Source organism: Antechinus flavipes, chromosome 2, assembly GCF_016432865.1.
Source record: "Antechinus flavipes isolate AdamAnt ecotype Samford, QLD, Australia chromosome 2, AdamAnt_v2, whole genome shotgun sequence".
Classification (NCBI taxonomy): domain Eukaryota; kingdom Metazoa; phylum Chordata; class Mammalia; order Dasyuromorphia; family Dasyuridae; genus Antechinus; species Antechinus flavipes.
The window spans coordinates 361,557,466-361,578,826 of record NC_067399.1 but is presented as its reverse complement, the minus strand read 5'-3'; the positions used below and the strand labels follow the sequence as shown (position 1 = coordinate 361,578,826).

General features: G+C 33.2%; 1 protein-coding gene across 1 annotated transcript in view; it reads left to right on the top strand.

Annotated features, from left to right (window-relative positions):
* DDX46 (DEAD-box helicase 46) overlaps nucleotides 1–2,126 on the top strand; it is a 56,677-nt gene extending 54,551 nt beyond the window's left edge. Inside the window, 1 exon segment of the mRNA XM_051978174.1 lies at nucleotides 203–2,126. Within this exon segment, the coding sequence (XP_051834134.1) occupies nucleotides 203–250 (48 nt within the window). The 3' untranslated portion in view covers nucleotides 251–2,126.
* The last annotated feature ends 19,235 nt before the right edge of the window (nucleotides 2,127–21,361 follow it).

Sequence of the window (21,361 nt, the reverse complement as noted above, 5' to 3'; positions counted from 1 at the left end):
GGCTTTTGGAAGATTGCTAATATCCACTCATAGTTAAATTATTTAGAAGAAATATCAAATGGTAAAGATGAAAAAATTAATTTAATCTAATTGATTGGAAGTTTATATTGTACATTTTTGATGTTAAATTTATATAGAGGAAGGTATTCAGTTTGGGTGTATTTTTTGCTATCTCTGACCTTGACAATTCTTTTAATTACAGCAAAATTCATATCAACCAACAAATAAAGGAAGATATAAAGTTTTATAAAGATCTGGAGAAAACATCTTTACCCGTTGCTGGTGTGTGAAACTTTGTGGCTTCTGTTGTCTTTGAAGTTTACAGTATATTGTAAATTAAGATTTTTAAAAAAATTTTGTCTTGCTGATTTTTTTATACAAGAAAAACCAGTATTTGCTTAAAAAAAAAAACCCCAAAAAACTTTGTCCACTCTCCTAAGATGTTTGGACCTAAAACAAACTTGTTTTCAGAGTATGATTTCCTTTAGAATAATATTTATGTACTTATAAGTATGGAAATATGGATTAAGTAGACTTTAATCCTGACAGACTCCAACTTTTAGTACATAAGAAAAGATTTGAACATTTCATTGGAAATTAGTAAAATATACTTTTAACTTTGTTTTTTGGAGCAATTCACATGCTAATTTACAATGAAATATTGATTTATTTCCAAAACAAAGGGTAACATTCTCTTTTATTGGCTTGTTTTTGCTTTTCTTGGCATGAGTCTAATTGCCATACATCAAAGAATATGAACTAGAAATGAGGTTGTTATCCTCAAATATTTAGAGTATGTGTTCAGAGTCTTTATCTTAACTTTTATCATAGTAAATGGATAATAGTTTGAACTACTTTGTGTTTTTTGTACAAATTAAAAATGTGTAGTCTAATAGTTTTTTCCTCTGTGTGTGACAGGATTTTAATGTTTGATTTTAGATTGCCCTTTAATTTCTGAATTAAAAATTTTTAATCCCTATAGACAATTGATATTTATAACCAAATCTGTAAAGAGTAAGATTTTTTCTAACTCTTTAATAGTTTGATTATATATCTCTACATTTGATATATTCCAGCACCCCAGTATTAGATTGCCCTTATTAAAATATATACTGTTTTTCTTTAAAATTATGGAGCAAAATTATGTCCTAGCATTCATCTTAAAGCTTGGCCTCTCTTCGGAGAAACAAATTACTTATTCTTGGGTTAGTCATAAATTTATTTGTTTTTTAGCCCTCAGATGACATAAATTCCTGGATCTGGAGCTTCCATGGTGTTCTTCTGGTTTAGGCTGTGAAATTTGATCACCCAGGGGCCTATCTGTACTTAGTACAAGTCTTTCAAATTAAGACACTGTCTGAATGGAGAGAGATTTCCAGGATTTGAATGCTTTGGTAGAAGATTTTTATTAATTAAGAGACAAGAAATCCTCTTTACTTGAGTGAAGGACAGTTTACAAAATAATATACTGTAAATAGTATAAACTCAGTTTCTTAACAGTATGTTAAATAGCTTTAAGTGTCAGAGGATATCAAACCATTACTATTTCAGCGTAGCATTTTTATCTGAAAAGTTGTCACCTAGAAATGAATATGTTTCTGATTCCACCTTGTCCATTGTTTTCCTGGTGGCAGATTAAAGTACCATATTTATTTGTACAACAATACACAGGCAAAACAGATAATTTCTAATTTCAGCCATCTTTTAAATTCTTTCTCTTAAGATTATTTATTTACTTACTTTTTTCAATCTGTGATGGTTTATGCTTCCTTTTGACAGTATATTTCCATCCTACACACTTGACAATTGGTGCTGCTTTCAACCAGCATCAGTCAGTCCACTTTGGGGTTGAGACTTTTTTTTAAAAATAAAATCATTTTAAGAACTCTGGTCAGGTGTGTCATGCTACTTATCAAGAGAAGCCATGCTAGAAATATTATTTTCTTCAGAAAGCAAACTATGTTAGCCCATTGTTCCTAGTGTCACACTGGCATGGTTGGATTTTTAAGATTTGGATGATGTACAGACTTTAACTTTTTTTTATGTGCTATATCAATATTTGTTCAAATGTTTTCTAAATTCCTCCAAAAATAAAATAATAAAATAAATGTGCATTTTTCTTTAAATTGTCTTTGTTCATAAATTTTCCATCATATTTTGCTTTCATAACTTTTATTCATTTAGACAAATGAGAAAAGTAATCCTGTCTTTTGGAAAAACTTTCCAGCAAAATGTCACCTGAAGTACAGTATGTCCCTTCATCTTCATGGGTATCTTAGGCCTCTTGGAATTTAACCAGGCAGTTCAAAAATCCACCTTTACAAGTAAGAGATGAAGAAAATACACTGAAAAAGAATTGGAGGGAAGAGAGAGGGAAGAGGTTTAGTATATTTCAAGCTCAATATGAGACAGCAGTATATGGCAGCCAAAATAATGAGCTAATAGAATTTAGACTACATTAATTTAGTCATACTAAGACTAGGGTATTGGTATTTCCCATTCTCCTTCCTCTTCCTGGTTAGATCACATCTGGAGCATTCTGTTCCAATTAAGAAGGACTTGGATAAATTGGAAGGGCATTAAGAAGAGGATTGCCAAGTTGGTCAAAAACTTTGAGTTCATATCATATAGAAAGTGGTTAAGAAATTGAGTATAATCAGCTTGGGTGGGTTGGGGAAGGAGACAAGATCTTTGAGTATTTGGAGGGCTGTTAAATAAAGCAGAGATTTGGCCCCAGAGAACTAATGGAAGTTGCCAGGAATAGGTTTAATGGTAGAAAATCATACTAACAATAAGATAATCAAAATGGAATGGACTACCTTTGAAGGGGATAGGGTTCCTGGACCTTATTGATAATTTTCCAACCAAATCTGCTTGACTATTTATTAAGAATATTGTAGAGGGTATACTTTTTTAGGTATAGCTTGGAACTAATGATCTCAGATCCCTTTTAGCTAGGAGATCCTCTGATTGAGTCTGAACACAGAAAAATGCTATAAAAGATTTTATTCCTACATAATGAGGTCATTCTGTTTTATTGGACATAGGCAGATTATTTACCAAAATCCTTTTTATATTCAGTAGCTTCATGTCAGTGATATCAAGGTGTGTTGCAACCAGTCTTTGGAAGATAGTAAAAAAGTACCGATATAATATGTCTGATATGATACAGTTCATTTTTTGTGTTAAAGTGCTCTTACATAGAAGGAAAAATAGAATAGGGAACAGCTAGCCCTCAATTGATAACCCTTAGGGTTTGTGTCTTGACTCCTGGCATATCACAGGTCTATGTAAGGTGATATGCATAGTAATTTTTAGGTTTAAATTTCCTTAATCTTCTAGAAAGCCTTCAGTATCAGATTTGAAATATGCAGTATAATGCAGAAGTTACCAAGCTCATTTCAGAGAATTTAATGTAGTCCTTTCTTTGCATCAAGGATCCCTTTGATACTCTAGTGAAGTTCACCAAGACCCCTCTCTCCCACATATTTGGTTATCCAGATAGTATGTGGTGAAGGACATGGTGACTTGTGAGGTCTTCAGAAATTCATGTAGTCAGAAGGACCCCTTCTCATGTGACTAGGAATTTGTATGTCTTTTGGTACCAAGGAAACTAGGTTGGACAGCTTTGTCTCCTTTTAAAGGAAAAATTTAATACATGTCACAGGAGGGAAGAAGCAACAACAGCCTATCCCACTTTGTAGGTCAGGAAAGCAGAGGCCAGTGAAGTCTGGCCCCATTTTTGTCCCCTTTTAGGGAAAACTAATTTAAAACACAATAGGGAAGAAAAACAGCCATGTTGTGGGGAAATGTTGATAGATCATTAGTTTTATAAGTTCTTAGATATATAACCAAAAGAATTTAATTTATTATATTGGTGATATTTTTCCAGGAGAGATAGATATTAAGCACTCAAATGTTCTACCTTAAACGAATGCTTAACATGAGCCAAAACTATGAGTAGACCCTTTAAATCTGGATGTTTTAAGTTAGTAATTTGTGATGGAGACTTGAGTAAAAGCTGTATAATAAAATGTCTATCTCTTAGTGCACTCCTAAAGAACATAATTCAACAATAGCCATTCTAAGGTCAATATTCTACTTCTTCAAATGCTGAATCTTAGTGTCACTGCTGACTAAGATAAAAATTTTAATGCTTGGTTTTTAAATTTTGTTTAAGAATTCAGATCTACTTTTTCTAGTGCGTGTAACATTTAATATTAGTGACTGAAATCTTTGCTTACATTTATAAAAATAATGTCAGTACTATATTATCAGGGATGAATATAGAACATTATAAGAGAGATTTTTTAAATTTTTTATTTTTAATTAAAAAAATTTTTTTGCCCTAATGAAACCTTGGATATAATGTTCTAAATTGTGATTTAGTATCTTCCCTTTTTACAAGTCCCTAAGAATCTATTAAAACTGTTTCTTATAATATTAGTTAGCATTTATATTGTGATAGTTTATAAAGCACTTTACAAATGTTTCATTTTCTTTATGACAGAAACTTATGACATAACTTTATGACTTGTGAGAAGGGTGCTCTTAGTATCCTTATTTTGCTGGTGAGAAAACTGAGGCAGACAGGTTAAATGATTTACCAAGAGTTATACAGCTAGAGCCTCTAACTGCATTTGAACTCTGGTCTTCCTGATGAGGGAATTAGAACAGCAAGATGTAGTACAATTGAGTGAATTTACCTTGACTCCATCTTGTGACTCAGTTCTGGAGTTAATTCAGTTCTCTTTTTATTCAAATATAGGTTTAGTTCAATTTCTGTCTTGTAAGAAAACTATTCAATTGTGGGAATTGTGGGAAAAACTTGTATTGTTTGAACTTAGCCCTGCATGACTGGAAAGCTGGGCCACCTCTACTTGTTGCTTGGAGAGCCTTAACTAAGGATCTAGATTGTGCTGAGCAGAGACCTGGTCAGATCTGAAGATTGATGCAATTTTTCAGAATTATATATCTCAATTATGTTTTTAAATACATAAAAATCTGTGGAGTCCAGTGCCAAAGTTGAGGGGAGTCCAGTCCCAAATAATTAGGCAATTGACATAGATTGCTTACTAACTCTTAGTTCGCAAACTCTACTTCTCAGTATCTTTACGGTATTAACAACTATTGAGAATATGTCCAAAGAGGTTTTGCTTATATGGGTTACATAATAGATATTTATCATAAATAGAAAAAAAAAACTAATTTTGAATTTATAGACTCTCTGAAAGGATTTCAGAGACCCTCCAGGATTCACTGCACCACACTTTGAGAACCCCTGGCCTTAATAAATCAATGTGCCCAGAAACTCAAATCTATTTCCTCAGTCATTTCTTCTTTCATTTGCTGCACTGAGTAGGTCCAACATATTGTCCATTGTACCGCTAGAGACTAAAAACTTATCTTAGAAAGGAATACAAACACAAATTCACCTATTAGAATGTCCCAAATGTTTCTTTTCTGGTTTATTCTTTTGTCTCTGAAATTTTAATTGAAATATGTTTGTGAAAATATGCTAAAAGCAAATGGACTAGCTACTCTACAGGAATTTATTTTTGATTATTTATCATTTTTTTTTGAGCTGGATTGTTTCCAGATACGGTATCGGCTTAAAGTAGTTAATTGTTCTCAAAGTTAAGCATCTGAAAAAACCTGATTTAATTCTGTTACCTTAAAAAAAGGGAGGGGGTGCCAGCTAGGTGGCGCAGCACCAGCCCTGAAATCAGGAAGACCTGAGTACAAATCTGGCCTCAGACACTTTAACACTTCCTAGCTGTGTGACCTTGGCCTCAGCCAAAAAAAAAAAATATATATATATATATATATATATATATATATATATATATATATATATATATATATTAAGCAAGGAATCTTCTTTACAAATATTAGACAAAAATGAAATGTTTGGCCATTTGCCTGGAAGTCCTTACAGTTATTATTGCCACATCATGTTTGTGCCCTTAATAGTTTTCACATAAATTGATAGTCATGAAAAATTTTATTAATTGTCCCTAATACTAATTAACCTTTATGTATTTCCTGTCCTCTTCCCATAATTAAACATTGAAAATGTATGTGAAAATGATAACTTGACAATTTAAAATTATTGTAATTTTTCAGTTTTTATAGATTTTAAAGGAAGGCATTCACATGTAAAAGCTACTTTTTTTAAATTAAAAAATTTTTTATTGACATCTTTTTTTTGTTTTCAATTTAGTAAAAATGGAAATTCTTTTCCTGTAGTCTATCTCATCCAACTGAGAATGAAAGAAAAAATTCCTTTTACAAAAATGTATAATGAAGCAAAACAGATTTCTGCTTTGGTCATGTCTGTTTTTTTTTAACTTTTTATTTTATTTAAAAAATAATAAGGAAAAAAAGAAAAACTAACAAATAAAAAGAAGCAAAACAAAAGAGAACATTGTCACATGCCCAGCAGAACATCAGGAAAGATTCAAAATACATAAATTACCAGATCGAGAAAGTTTGTATATTAATAGAAGAAATTATATTCATGAGTGTCCATTTTTTCTTTACTTCCTTGAAAATTGTTCTTTGATTTTCTGCTGCACACCTTATTTAATTCTTTTTTCCCCTTCTTTATTCTTCCCCACCCCATGCCTGAGCAAGCTACAAAGGGTATTTTTATGTGTGTGTGTGTGTGTATATATATATATATACACACACATACTCACACCCACATATACCACCCCCCATACACACACACACATCTTTCCTTTCCCTGCTGCCTCTTTAATTAAATTCTGCTCTTTAATTTGCCTTACTATTACTTAACCTCCCCCCCCCACCCAAAGATTCCTCCCTTGTCTTCTTCCCTCCCCTTTTGCTTTCCCAACCACCCATCCCTTCCCTCTTAAATTTCTATATAAATTTGGAGGATGCTTTACCCTTCGTGGTATATATGTAATGTTGCCTATAGAACCCATTCCCATTGTAAGTAGGTTTTCAGAACTACGATTGGCTATATTTAAAAGAAAAAATACATAAATATGGAATATATACTTTGTAATCCACATATAATCATATACATATATTATTTTTTCTCAATAGTATTTTATTTTTCCAAGTACTTGTCAAGATAATTGTCAACATTCATTTTTGTGAGACTTTAATGTTCCAAATCGTTTTCCATCTATTCCTTACCTTCCCCCTTCCTAAGACAGCAAGCAATCTGATATAGGGTAAGTAGCACATATTTCTTATTCTGTACTTCATGTTTTTGGTTAGTCATTATACTGATCAGAATTTCTAAGTTGTTCAAGGTTGTTTGTTTTTACAACGGTCATTGTCTAAATTTTTCTTCTGGTTTTATTCATTAGTTGATGCACATTTCTCCCAAGTTTCTCTGAAATCACATTCTTCATCATTTCTTACTGCACAATCCCATCATATTTACATACCATAATTTATTCAGCCCTTTCTCAATTCTCATTCTTTGCTTTCTCAAAAAGCTAAAAATATTTTTGTATATATTAGTTGGGTTTTGTTTTCCTTAGGATTAATTTCTCCCTTAATATACCCTTCTAATTCTCTTTTCTTCCATCTCCTCTTTTACTTTACTGTTGAGTATTTATTTTTTAAATTTTATTTTTATTTAATTTTTTAAAATTATAGTTCTTTATTTTCAAAATATGTACATGAATAATTTTCGACATTCACCCCTACAAAACCCTGTGTTCTAATTTTTTCCCTCCCTTCTCCCCATTCTCTCCCCCAGTCAGCAAGTGATCCATTATGTTAAAACATGTGCAATTCCTCTTTACATATTTAGACAAATATCATGTCGTAAGAAAACTTAATCAAATTTCCACACAAGAATATTAGATCAAAGGAAGAATTCGATCAAAAAGGAAGAAAAAGAGAAAGAATAAAATGCAAGCAAACCACAACAAAAAGAGTGAAAATACTATGTTGTGGTCCAATTCAGTTCCCACTGTCCTCTCTCTGAGTACAGATGGTTCTCTTCATCACAAGTCCATTGGAACTGATCTGAATCACCTCAGTGTTGGCAAGAGCTATGTCTGTTAGAATTGATCATTGTATTGTCAATAAAAAGTTATTAAAAAAAAGAAGAAAAAAAAATTGATCATTGTATAATCTTGCTGTTGCTGTGTACAATGATCTCCTAGTTCTGCTCATTTCACTTAGCATCAATTCATGTAAGTCTCTCCAGGCCTCTCTGAAATCATCCTGCTGGTTGTTTCTTATAGAACAATAATATTCTATAACATTCATATACCATAACTTATTCAGCCATTCTCCAATTGATGGGCATCCATTCACTTTACAGTTTCTTGCCACTACAAAAAGGGCTGCCACAAATATTTTGCACATATGGTTCCCTTTCACTCCTTTATGATCTCTTTGGGGTATAAACCCAGTAGACTATTGGATCAAAGAGTATGCACAGTTTGATAGCCCTTTGGGCATAGTTCCAAATTGCTTTCCAGAATGGTTGAGTCAGTTCACAACTCCACCAACAATGTATTAATATCCCAGTTTTCCCATATCCCCTTCCAATATTCGTCTAAAATGTATTTCTGTAGCCAAATCTGTGAGTATAGTGGGTATTCTTTCTTCCTTTGAATAGTTCAGATGAGAATGAAGTTTATATGTCATGTGCTTCCTCTACCCTTCCTCATGTGTATATTTATACATATATATATATATAATATGACATATAGTTATATACATATAATTATATATAATATGTACAATATGTTATATATAATATATAAAACCTGAACATCCTTATTATCTGAGATAATCTTTCTTAACCTTAATCTTCCTTTCCTCTGTGTATTCTTCTATCTTGTTTTTCCATTCTTTTTCTAAGATCAAGATGTAACAACACTTCCAGACCTTCTCTAATTGGACTCCCCTCTATGACTCCTGATGATGAGAGGGTTCAGAAAGAACACATACATCTTCGCATATTAGAATGTAAGCAATTTATCCTAATTTAGTCACTTATGATTGTGCTTACCTTTTTATATTTCTCTGTATTTGAAGTTCAAAGTTTAAAAGTGTTATAAAGCTTTGCTCTTTTCATCAGGAATGCTTGGGAGTTCTCTCTTTCATTAAAAATTGTTTTTTTTTTTCCCTTTCAATGTTTCTCTGGGTAAGTGGTTACAAGTTTATATTCTTTGCCTGCTGGAATAATGTGTTCTGAGCTCTTTGCTTCTTAACATAATAGCTGCTGTTGTATTGTGTATGACCCTGACTTTGACTCCTTGGTACTTGAATTTTTTCTGACTGCTTGCTGTATTTTTTCTTTGATTTAGAAAGTATGGATTTTGGCTCTCATTTTCCTAAGAGTTTTCATTTTGAGATTTCCTTCAGGAGCTGATCAGTGGATTCTTTCTGTTGCCACTTTACCCTCTGATTTTCAGAGATCTAGCCATTTATTTTGTGATTTTTTGAAAATGTCCTTTTTTGGGGAGAGACGTGTTTTTTAGAGCCATACAGTTCTTAATTTTTTTTCTTCTTGATCTGTTTTTTATTGTTAATGTTGTTTTCACATTTTTAAAAATTAATTAACAATTAACATTGTTGGGGCAGCTAAATGGCACAGTGAGAGCACTCACCCTGAAGTAAAGAGGATCTGAGTTCAAATGCGGCCTCGATATCTATAGTTTACTAACTGTGTGACCTTGGGCAAGTCACTTGACCCAAATTTCCTTGCAAAAACCAAACCAAACCAAGCAAAACCCCCCAAAATTTTGTTAATTGTTTTTATACTTTGCATTTTTTCCAATCTTTCAACTTTAATATTTCTTGTCTTCATGGAGTCTTTGGCTTTTGTTTGTTCCATTCTAATTATCAGGAAGTTGGTTTCTTGGGCAAGATTTTATATCTCTCATACCAAGCTGTTAATTAATTTTCCACTTTTTTTTTTGACATAATATTTCTTTCCCATTTTTTTCCTCTAGCACTTTAATTTTATTGATTAAAAACATTTCTAATTCCTTCTTTTTTTCCCCCAACTCTAGCTTTATTCCAGGAATTCTAATTGAATTTGTGCCTAAGCTTTATTTTGTTTTGCAGTTTTGTAATTTGCAATCAGACTCCTATGTTTGTGTCTTGAACATTCCTATTACTATAATATAATTTCTTAAACTGTAATTCTTTTTTTTGGCTTATTCATTATAGCTTATTTCTAGCTTTGGACTTTATGTTAGGGCCAGAATCTGTATACTTCTAAAGGGGCCTGGCAAAAACAACAAAAACCAAACTATTCTTTGGAGTATGGTAAATTATATGAAGTTGGCATCTTCAGACCATATTAGCTGTTATGAGAAAGCGTGATTTTGATGCTCAAATACCAAGGATGTTTTGTAGCCATCTGGGACCAGTGTGAGAACTAGTGCTTCTGAACTCAGCACAAGTTATCAGTACCCTCTTTAAAGTTCCTTCTCATGAAAGATTGCAGGAGAATAATTTTCCTACCTCTTTCCACAGGCTACTTATGTGCCCAACATTACCTTCATTTTGCCATGATTCTTGCTCAAGACACTAGCCTTAGTGACATGCAGGTTGAAGGGTTGATGTTGTACAAGTTATAGGAATCCTGATTTTATTCTGACAGCTTATAATGCCTCATTATTTCCAAATTTATATAGGATTAAATCATAAAATACCTTAAAAATTTGAATTGTTAAGCAGAGAAAATATTCCCAAACAATTAATTTTGACATTTATATCAATATATCAATGAAACAGTAAATTAATAAGTACTTACCATGTTCCAGGCATTGTGCTAAGTACTGAGAATATTTTAAAAAGGTAAAAGACAGTGCCTGCTCTTAAGAAGGTCATTGTCTAATAGGGGAGACAACATTTAAGTAACTTGCAAAAGATAAGTGGGATTATTTGGAGATAATCAACAGCAGGAAGACACCAGCATTAAGGAGTATTCAGAAAAACTTATAGAAGAAGAAATTTTAGTTGGGACCCCCAAAAATTCAGGGAGTTAGATGAAGGAGGGGAGAACCAGGCTTGGAAGATGAATCAATGCAAATGCAAAAAAAAGTTAGGAGGTAAGAGTGTCTTGTGTGTGAGGAGCAGTGAGCAGGCCAGTATCACTAGATCAGAGTATACTGATGGGGGAGTAAGATATAAGAAGACTGGAAACATAGGAGGGGTCTAAGTTATAAAGAGTTAAAAGTCAAATGAGATTTTATATTTGATTGGAGCTAATAGCCTTTGGAGTTTATTGAATAAAGGGTGACATGAACAGACCCGAACTTATGCAAGATTAATTTGGTCTGGAGATGTCAATCACAGTGCAATATGGTCCATAGTTTGCTGAAAAGTTTAGAAGGTTAAGTAAAAAGAACGAAAAGGCCATTAGATTTGGCAATTAAGGTCTGATAACTTTGAAAAACAAAACAAAACAAAAACAAAAACTTGCAGTTGAATAATTAGGTAAAAAGCCAAATAGTAGAAAATTAAGAGAACTGAGGAAAAGTAGAGGCAGTGATTATAAACAGACTTCTCAAAGAGTTTAGCCACAAAAGGGAAGAAAAATTTGGGATGATAGCAAATGAGGGTGAATGATCAAGTGAGTGTTTTTAAAGATATAACATGGACATATTTATAAGCAGAAGGGAAGTATTCAATAGACTGGGAGAGGCTGAAGATAAATGAGAGTGAGAATGATAGAAGGGACAAATACCAAGAGAAGACAGGATGGAATGGGATCACGTATTGGCAGAGGGGTTAACTTTGGCAAGAAGGGTCACCTTTTTACCTGAGACAGTGTTGAAGGAGGTGATGGGGGCAAAAGGTATCTAAATGATATTGAAGCGGAGAAGAAGGAACACTTGTTGAGTGACCTCTATTTATTCAGGAAAATATGAAGCAAAGTTCCCAACTCAGAGGGAAGGAAGAGTCCATGGGAGATGTGAAGAGGGATGAAAAGGTTTGGCAAAGTCACTGGGGTGACTAAGATAGTCATCTAAAGAGGTATAAAAGGAGTTTGTTGCTGCAATGAAAGCCTAGTTAAGATTGTGTAATTTAAATTTGTAATATATCTAGTCACAGTTTCCTGATTTTCTCCAGCTTTTTTCAGCAGCATATGAGTAGAAGTGAAGGCAATAGATAATGAGTGTAATCAAAGATTGATGTTTGGTAAGGCAAAACTACAAATAGAATGAGAACACAAGAAAGCTGAGAGAAGAAAACTGTAGAGTTGAACTGGTTCACAAATGGGTCAAGATGGAAAAAGGAGAAGATTAATCAGTGCAGGAATGATGGCCTGGGAAGGAATTTGGGAGAGAAAGGGGAAGAATTGTCAAAAGATTGGCAGTCATGGTGAGAACAAAGAACAGGATGTAATGTTGAAAGGCAAAGGGAGAAGCATGAGGACAACAAATTATGATCAGATAAGGAAACTTTAGAGATTATGAATATGGAAGTTTGTAAATGATGGCATATATATTTTTATAGCTGAAATGAGACAGAGAAATGCTAATGAAATATGAAATAATGAGTGGATAATGAAATGAGTAAGCTGAGGAACTGAGAAGTTAGGCTATTTTGAGTCATTCAAGTCTCCTAATCTGAAGGCAAGAGATAGGGAGGAGAAAAAATCAACTGAGCTAGGCAATGAACTCATTGAGGAAAAATTGGAGAGTGTCCTGGAGATTGGCATACAAAAGCTACAAGAAATTTGATTCGGTGCTAGATATGAATTATTGTTCAACCCTGATTGATTTCTTGTGACCCCATTTGGGGTTTTCTTTACAAAGATACTGGAGTGGTTTGCCATTTCCTTCTCCCAAGTCATTTTAAAGATGAAGAAACTGAGGCAAACAGGATTAAATGACTTGACCAGGGTCACATAGTAAGTGCCTGAGGACATCTTCCTGAGTTTTCCTGATTCCCAGCCTGGCACCCTCCATTTTGCCACGTAGATGCCCAGATATGGCTTGAGTGACTTCAAAGGAACAGAGGTTACTGAATGATAGTAAAAGAAGCGGAGCACGGCAATGAGAGCAAGAAGTTTTCAGACCTCGCCCATATCACTCAGTGAATCAGAAGAAATTAGTGAAAATACAACCAGTTCTGGAAAAGGAGGTCAAGTAGACTATGTCATGAGGAGGGATTCAGGTACAATGATAGTGAGGAGGGAGAAAGATGGGGAAAGATTGTGGGAAACAGGCCAGCAATGGGATGGCTGCGCACAAAAAAATCAGCATAAGTAACATGAAAATGTAAGTTTTTTAAACATGCCATAGACTTCTAAGCCTCAGGTGCAGAAAAAGCTTTGACTTGGACTTAGGAAGACTTGGATTCAATTCTACCTCTGATAAAATTTGTGAGACCCTAGACAAATAATTGAACTTTAGGGTATCTCAGTTTTTAAATTATTGTTTTTTTAAGCTTTTTATTTTCAAAACATTATGCACAGATAATTTGACAACATTGACCCTTGCATAGCCTTGTATTTCAGATTTTCTCCTCCTTCATCCTCTTCCCTAGATGGCAAACAATTCAATATATGTTAAACATGTTAAAATATATGTTAAATCCAATACGTATAAATATATTTATGCAATTCTCTTACTGCACAAGAGAAATCAAATCAAAAAAAGAAAGTAAATTAGTAGGAAAACAAAATGCAAGTGAACAACAACAAAAAAGAATGAGAATATTTTGTTGTGATCCACATTCAGTTCCCACAGTCCTCTCTCTGGTTATAGATGACTCTCTTCATCACAACATCATTGGAACTGGCATCAATCATCTCATTGTTGGAAAGAGTCACGTTCATCAGAATTGATTGTTGTATAATATAGATGTTGTCATGTACAATGATTTCCTGGTTCTGCTTATTTTACTCAGCATCAGTTCATGTAAGTCTCTACAGGTCTTTCTAAAATCATTCTCCTGATCATTTCTTATAGAACAATAATATTCCATAATGTTAATATACCATAACTTATTCAGCCATTCTCCAACTGATGGGCATCCACTCAAGTTTCCTGTTTCTTGCTACTACGAAAAGAGCTGCCACAAACATTTTTGCACATGTGGGTCCCTTTCCTTCCTTTAAGATCTCTTTGGGACATAGGCCTAATAGAAACATTACTGGGTCAAAGAGTATGCATAGTTTGATAATGTTTTGCACATAGTTCCAAATTGCTCTCCAGAATGATTGGATCTGTGCATAGTTGATCTGAAAATATATGCAAATTATTTAATAAATATATATCAAATCCACTGGAGTAGGAATGGGATTAATTTATTATTTTTCTCCTTTGGGACTATGTTTTTACTCCTTGTATTTTTTCAACATTCACTTTTGAATGTTTTATGATTCTTTCCATTTGCATGTGGATTGTTTTCTTCGCTCTGCTTACTTTATTCTGCATGCAATTATGTAAATCTTTCTATGTTCCTCTGTATTCATTGTTTTTCGAATTTCTTAAACATAATATTTTATTATATATATATACCAATTTTTTTTGGTCATTCCCCAAGTAATGTCATCTACTTTGTTTCCATTTCTTTGCTATTACAAAAAATCCTGCTATGAATATTTTGATGTATTTGGCAGGTTCTTGTCAGTGATTTTCTTGAGATATAAGCCTAATGCTAGAATTTCTGTGTCAAATAGAATGGACATTGTATTTATAATTCTGAATTCCTTTCAAAAACAGTTAAACCATTTTGGAGCAACCAAAATTTTAGTGCATCGCTAAACAGTGCACTAGTATGCCTTTCTTCTTAGAGCCTCTACAACACTATTACCATATTTGCCAATTTGCATATATAAGATGAAAGTATAGGGTTATTTACATTTCTTGTTATTAATGACTTGGAATATTCTTTTAAAATTATTTTTATTTTCAGTTCAGAATTCTTTCCCTTTTCCCCTCATCCACCCATTGAGAAAGAAAGAAATATGGTAGTGAGCTATATTAAAATACACAGTGTGTGTGTTATTAGTTCATCTAATTCTTCCCAGGTTTTTCTGAAACTGTCTCCCTTTTGTCATTTCTTATAGTACAACAGTATTCCATCACAATAATATACTACTTGTTCAGTCATTCCCCAGTTGTTGGGCATCCTCTCAGTTTCTAATTCTTTGCCACCATAAAAATAGCTGCTATAATTATTTTTGTACAAGTAATTCTTTTCTTTACTCTCTTTGGTGTATAGACCCAAAGTGCTATTATTGGATCAAAAGGTATGCATAGTTTAAGAGTCCTTTCAACATATATACTTCCAGAATGGTCAAATAAATTTCACATGAAGCATTCTTTCATATGGTTGTTATACAATTTTCCTTTCTTTTTTGGTTTTACTTTTCAAAATTATTTTTCCAATTACATGTAAATATAGTTTGCAATATTAATTTTTGTAAAATTTTGGCTTCCATATTTTTTCTCCGTGTCCCCACCTTTTTTCTACTACGAAGGCAAGCAATTTGATATGTTATATGTATACAATCATTTTAAACATTTCCATATTAGTCATGTTGTGAAATAAAAATATGAACAAAAAGGAAAAACCATGAGAAAGAAAAAACAAACAAAAAAGAAAAGTGAGAATAGTATGCTTTTTAAAATAATTATTTAATATTTTCCCTAGCTACATTTAAAACAATATTTTAATATTTGTTTTTAAAACTTTTGAGTTCCAGATTCTCTTCCTTATCCCCACCCTCAGCCTCCATTAAGAAACTACTTGTGAAGTTATGCAAAACATTCCATAATTCATGTTTGTGAAAGAAAATATAACTCTTCCATCCTAAAAAAAAATCCTCAAGAAAAATGAAGTTGAAAGACAGAGAGAGAAAGAGAGAGGGGGGATAGAAAGAAGGGGACAGGGACAGGAACAGGGAGGGAGGGAGGGAGAGAGACAGAGAATGCTTCAATCTGTATTCAGATACAATCATTCCTTCTCTGTGTATGGAAAGCATTTTTCATCATAAGTCATTCATAGTAGTCATGAATCATTGTATAAATTATGACTGCTATTTCTGAAATGTCTGCAAAGATTTAAATGAACTGATACTAAATGAAGTGAACAGAACCAGAAAACATTGTACACAGTAACATCAAGATTATATGATTAACTACGCTAAATTGTTTTCTTCGCTCTGCTTACTTTATTCTGCATGCAATTATGTAAATCTTTCTATGTTCCTCTGTATTCATTGTTTTTCGAATTTCTTAAACATAATATTTTATTATATATATATACCAATTTTTTTTGGTCATTCCCCAAGTAATGTCATCTACTTTGTTTCCATTTCTTTGCTATTACAAAAAATCCTGCTATGAATATTTTGATGTATTTGGTCATTTACAGCAGATCATCCCAGAACATTGCTATTACTTTGTATATAGTACATTTCACTTTGTGTTCCTGGGGGACTTTCCAGGTTTTTTTCTGAGAGTATTCTGCTCATCATTTCCCACAGAACAATACTATTCTATTCACATACCATGCTCAATTAATGGGCATGAAAATAGTATGCTTTGATTTACATTCAGTCTCTGTAATTTTCTCTCTAGATACAGATGGCATTTTCTATCCCACGTCTATTGAAATTGTCTTGGATCATTTAATTTCTGAGAAGAGTTAAGTCTAGCGTAGTTAATCATATAATCTTGATGTTACTGTGTACAATGTTTTCTGGTTCTGTTCACTTCATTTAGTATCAGTTCATTTAAATCTTTGCAGACATTTCAGAAATCAGCCTGTTCATCATTTCCTAGAGAACAACAGTATGTTGCTCTATCAATCATATACCACAATTTATTCATCCATTCCCCAATTGATGGGCATCTATCTGCTCAATTCCTTGCCAATACAAAAAGGGCTACTATCAACATTTTTGCATATGGGGTCCTTTTCTCTGTTTTATAATCTCTGGGATACAGACTCAGTAGTGACACTGTTGGATCAAAGGATATATACAGTTTGATAACCTTTTGGGCATAGTTCCAAATTGTTCTCTAGAATGGCTGCATCAGTTTACAATTCCACCAACAATGCATTAATTCCTGTTTCACCACATCCCCTCCTACATTTATTATTATCTTTTGCTGTCATCCTGTCATCTGATCATCCTATCTGAGAGGTGTGAAGGGATACCTCAGAATTGTTTTAATTTGCGTTTCTCGTAGAACGTTTTTCATATGATTATAAGTGGCTTTAATTTCTTCATTTGAAAATTGTTCATATCCTTTGATCTTTTATCAATTGGGGAATTACTTATAGATTTGAATTAGTTCTCTATATATTTGAGAAATAAGGTCTTTATCAGAACCCCTGCAAAAATTGTCTTCCAAGTTTTTGTTTTCTTTATCTTGATTGCATTGGCTTTATTAGTACAAAATCTTTTTAAGTTAATGTAATCAAATTATCCATCTTGCATTTTATAATGTTCTGTCTCCTATTTGGTCATAAATTTTTCCCTTCTCCATAGATCTGACAGGTAAAACTTGCTCTCCTAATTTATAACTATTTATGTACCTACCTGTTTTGACTTTATCTTGATATAAGGTGTAAGATGTTGGTAATTGAATATTAAACCCTTGTCTTAGAAATTTGATACAAATATATTTTCTGTCTTATTACTTGCCTTCTTATTCTATATATAAATTTTATTTGTATAGAATATTTTAATTTTCACATAATCAAAAATAGTTATTTTATCTTTTGTAATTGCCTCTATCCTTTATTTGGTAAAGAATATATTTCCTCTCCGTGATTGTGGGAGAGACATAATCTTTTTGTCTCCTGACTTTTTATGGCATGATATTTCATATGAAGATCATATATCTATTCTTAAGTAATGCCAGACTTATTTCCAGTTTTCCCAGCAGTTTAAATTATTTTTCTTTTTTCTTGTTTTTTTTTAGCTTTTTTTTTTTTCAAATATATGCAAAGATAGTTTTCAGCATTCACTCCTGCAAAAACTTGTGTTCCAAATTTTTTTCCCTCTTTCCTTCCCCCGCCACTCCTTCCCATAAACGACAAGCAGTCGATTATTGATTAAACATATGCAATTCTTCCAAACATATTTCCATATTTGTCATGCTGCACAAGAAAATATCAGACCAAAAGGTGAAAAAAACCCAACCAACCAAGGAAAAGCAACAACAAAATATTATGCTTTGATTCATATTCAGTTCTCCATTGTTCTCTCTCTGTATGTGGATGGCTCTTTCCATCAGAAATTTAGTGAAATTATCTTTAATGACATCATTGTTGAAAAGAGCTAAGACCATCATAGTTAATCATCGCATAATCTTATTGCTGTGTACAATGGTTTCTCAGTTTGATCACTTCACTTAGCAATAGTTCATGTAAGTCTCTTCAGGCCTTTCTGAAATCAGCCTTATTATGCTTCTCTTAAGTAATTGTAATTGGAGATCAGATTTTCTGCTTAGGTCTAGTCTTTTCATCAAAAATGATTGAATATCTTGAAAATCTCCTATTTCAGTGAATGTCCATCTTTTCCCCTGAAAGATAATGCTTAATGTTGCTGAAGAGATGATTCTTGTTTGTAATCCAAGCTCTTTTTGCCTTCCAAAATATAATATTTTATAATATTTTATTCTTTAATATGGAAGCTGCTAGGTCTTGGGTAATCCTGATTGTGGTTTCTCCATATTTGAATTGTTTCTTTCTGGCTGCTTGCAGTATTTTCTCTTGATCTGATAATTCTGGAATTCAGCTACAATATTCTTTGGAGTTTTCTTTTTGGGGTTTTTCCCAGAAGATGATCAGTGCATTCTTTCAATGATAATTTTATCTTCTGGTTCTAAAAAATCAGGGCAGTTTTCCTTGATGATTTCTTGAAAGATGATGTTTAGGCTCCTTTTTTTCATCATGGTTTTCTATTAATCCAATAATGCTTAGATTCTCTCTCCTGGATCTATTTTCCAGGTTGATTGTTTTTCCCATAAGTCATTTTACATTTTCATCTATTTTTTAATTTAAAAAAATTTTGTTTGAGTGATTTTGAATTTTTCATTGAGTCATTCACTTCCATTTATTTAATTCTAATTTTTAGTGAATTATTTTCTTCAGTTAGCTTTTTTACCTCTTTTTTTGCATTTGGCCAATTGTACTTTTAAAGGAGTTGTTTTGTTTAGTGGATTTTTTTTCCATTTCATCGATTCTATTATTTAAGAATTTATTTTCTTCAGTTTTTTTTTTTTTTTCCATTTCATCAAATTTATTCTTTAAGGAGTTGTTTACTTCAGCCAATTTACGTGCTTTCTTTTCTAAGGTGTTGCCTTTTCCCTCAAAATTTTCATAACTCTCCCAAATTGTTCTTATTTCTTTTCTCATTTTTCTTCTATATTTTAAGATCCTTTTAAAACTCTTCTGAGAGAGTCTTTTGAACTGAAGACCAGTTCATATTCCTTTGAGGCTTCATCTGTAGGCATTTTGCATTTGCTGTCTTTTTTTGGGTTTGTGTTCTGGTCTTCCCTGTCTCATAGTAGTTCTGTATGCTTAGAGCTCTTTTTGCTTTTTTTGCTCATTTGTAAAGGTTGAGGTCTGCTTTTAGGGCACAGAGGAGATTGTCCTGAGTTTATTCTGCAGGGTGACAGGACTTCTCCCTGACTGTCTTAGGGCAAGTGCTTCAAGCTTTCTTACTATGCTGAGTAAGTCCTGCTATGGGCCCCGAACTCTGAAACAAGGATTCTTACAAGGTGTTAAGTCAGTGGAATTGATAAAGACAATGGTTGTTTAGTTTAGCATGGCTTAATAGTTCTCTAGTTTAGTACATGTACTTAGTAATCAATATAGTTCCACAAGATTTACACCTATGATAATGTAATTATAATAGAGTATATAACAGCCATCAAGGACTGGAGGAGATTCATTCCATCTTCAGTCAGGCTCTTGGTGTTTCTCCTGGGGAACCAAGGGATTGAGAGATAGATTCATTCCATTGTCCACCTTTGTGGTGGCTGGAGGCTGAAGAACAAGCCCTTGGACTCAGAGAGAGTCATTTATCCCATTTCACACCACTGTTGTGGCCAGGCTCTCCTCTTTAGCTTCTCCACTGAAACCAAGACTCCAGAAGGCCTCTAAGAAAGCTAGCTGGATTTTAGACAAGGTAACTAGACATGAAGGAGATAATAAAGGATTTGGACTTTTAACACTTGGGTATTCTTGTGGTGATTATTGAATTGAAAAGAAGGCTGGTCTCAAGACTTCCAGAAAATGAACAAGAACATTACATTTTGGCGTCTGAACGTGGGACTAAGGACCTACATCTGTGACCCAGAAATTAGGGTGAGTACAAAAACAGACAAAAAGGAAACTTTGTTAAGGACTAAAGTAGTGTTTCAGAAACATTTGTCTGTTTAGAAAGGAGCCTTTTCCACTTCAAAGAAAATGTATCGAAAGCTTAGTTAAACTGAAAAAACCAAGGTTTTATAGTAACTTGGGAGCAGATCATTGAACTTTTAGAAACATTACAATACACATCTCCTTGGTTCTCAAAAGAAAAAAAATTAGATCCAGAGGAGTGGAAATTAGTAGGAGAGCAACTATGTGAATACTACAATGATAATGGCCCTGATTCAATCCCTAAAGAAACACTCTATACATATAACAATACAATTGGCTTTAAGAAATTATATAGAAGTATTAGAATAAGGAAAAAGAAGAAAGTGCAGGAGGGGGAAGATACTGAAAAACTAGGTGAAAAGGATGAAGAATTAGACAAGAATGGAGTTAAGTACAATTCTGATGAAATTAAGGAGTGTGGTGCTTCACAGCCGGAGCCTTTAGGACATTCCCTACCTCATGACCCTCCCTCCTCAATTAACCTTTCATGAGTGGAGGGAGAAGGAGGAGGGGGAGGGGCAGTGACACAATCAGAACCATCTATGAAGCAGCCTATGACAAGATTACAAAAAGCACTAGTTAAAGCTAAAAAAGAACAGGATATATCTGATTTAAAAATAAATACGTATCCTGTTACTGAAGAGTTTGACTCTTCAGGTCAAGAAAGGAGAAGATACACTCCTTTTGATCTGGAAATTATCAAGCATTTGAAAAAGGGTTGCACTTTCTATGGGGCTACATCGTCTTATGTTAAAATGATATTAGAGAATTTGGCTTATGAAATTTTAACCACTAGTGATTGGAAGTCTATATAGCAAGGACATATTTAGGACCTGGACAAAACTTGTGGCTTTCAGAGTATAGTGAACTATGTAGAATACAACCACAACGAAATAGGCAAGCTGGAGTTAATATACAAATCATCTTTGACAACTAGCAGGTAAAGGTCAGTATGCAGATGCTTCGGCTCAGAATAATTACCCCTTGATAGCATATGAGCAAA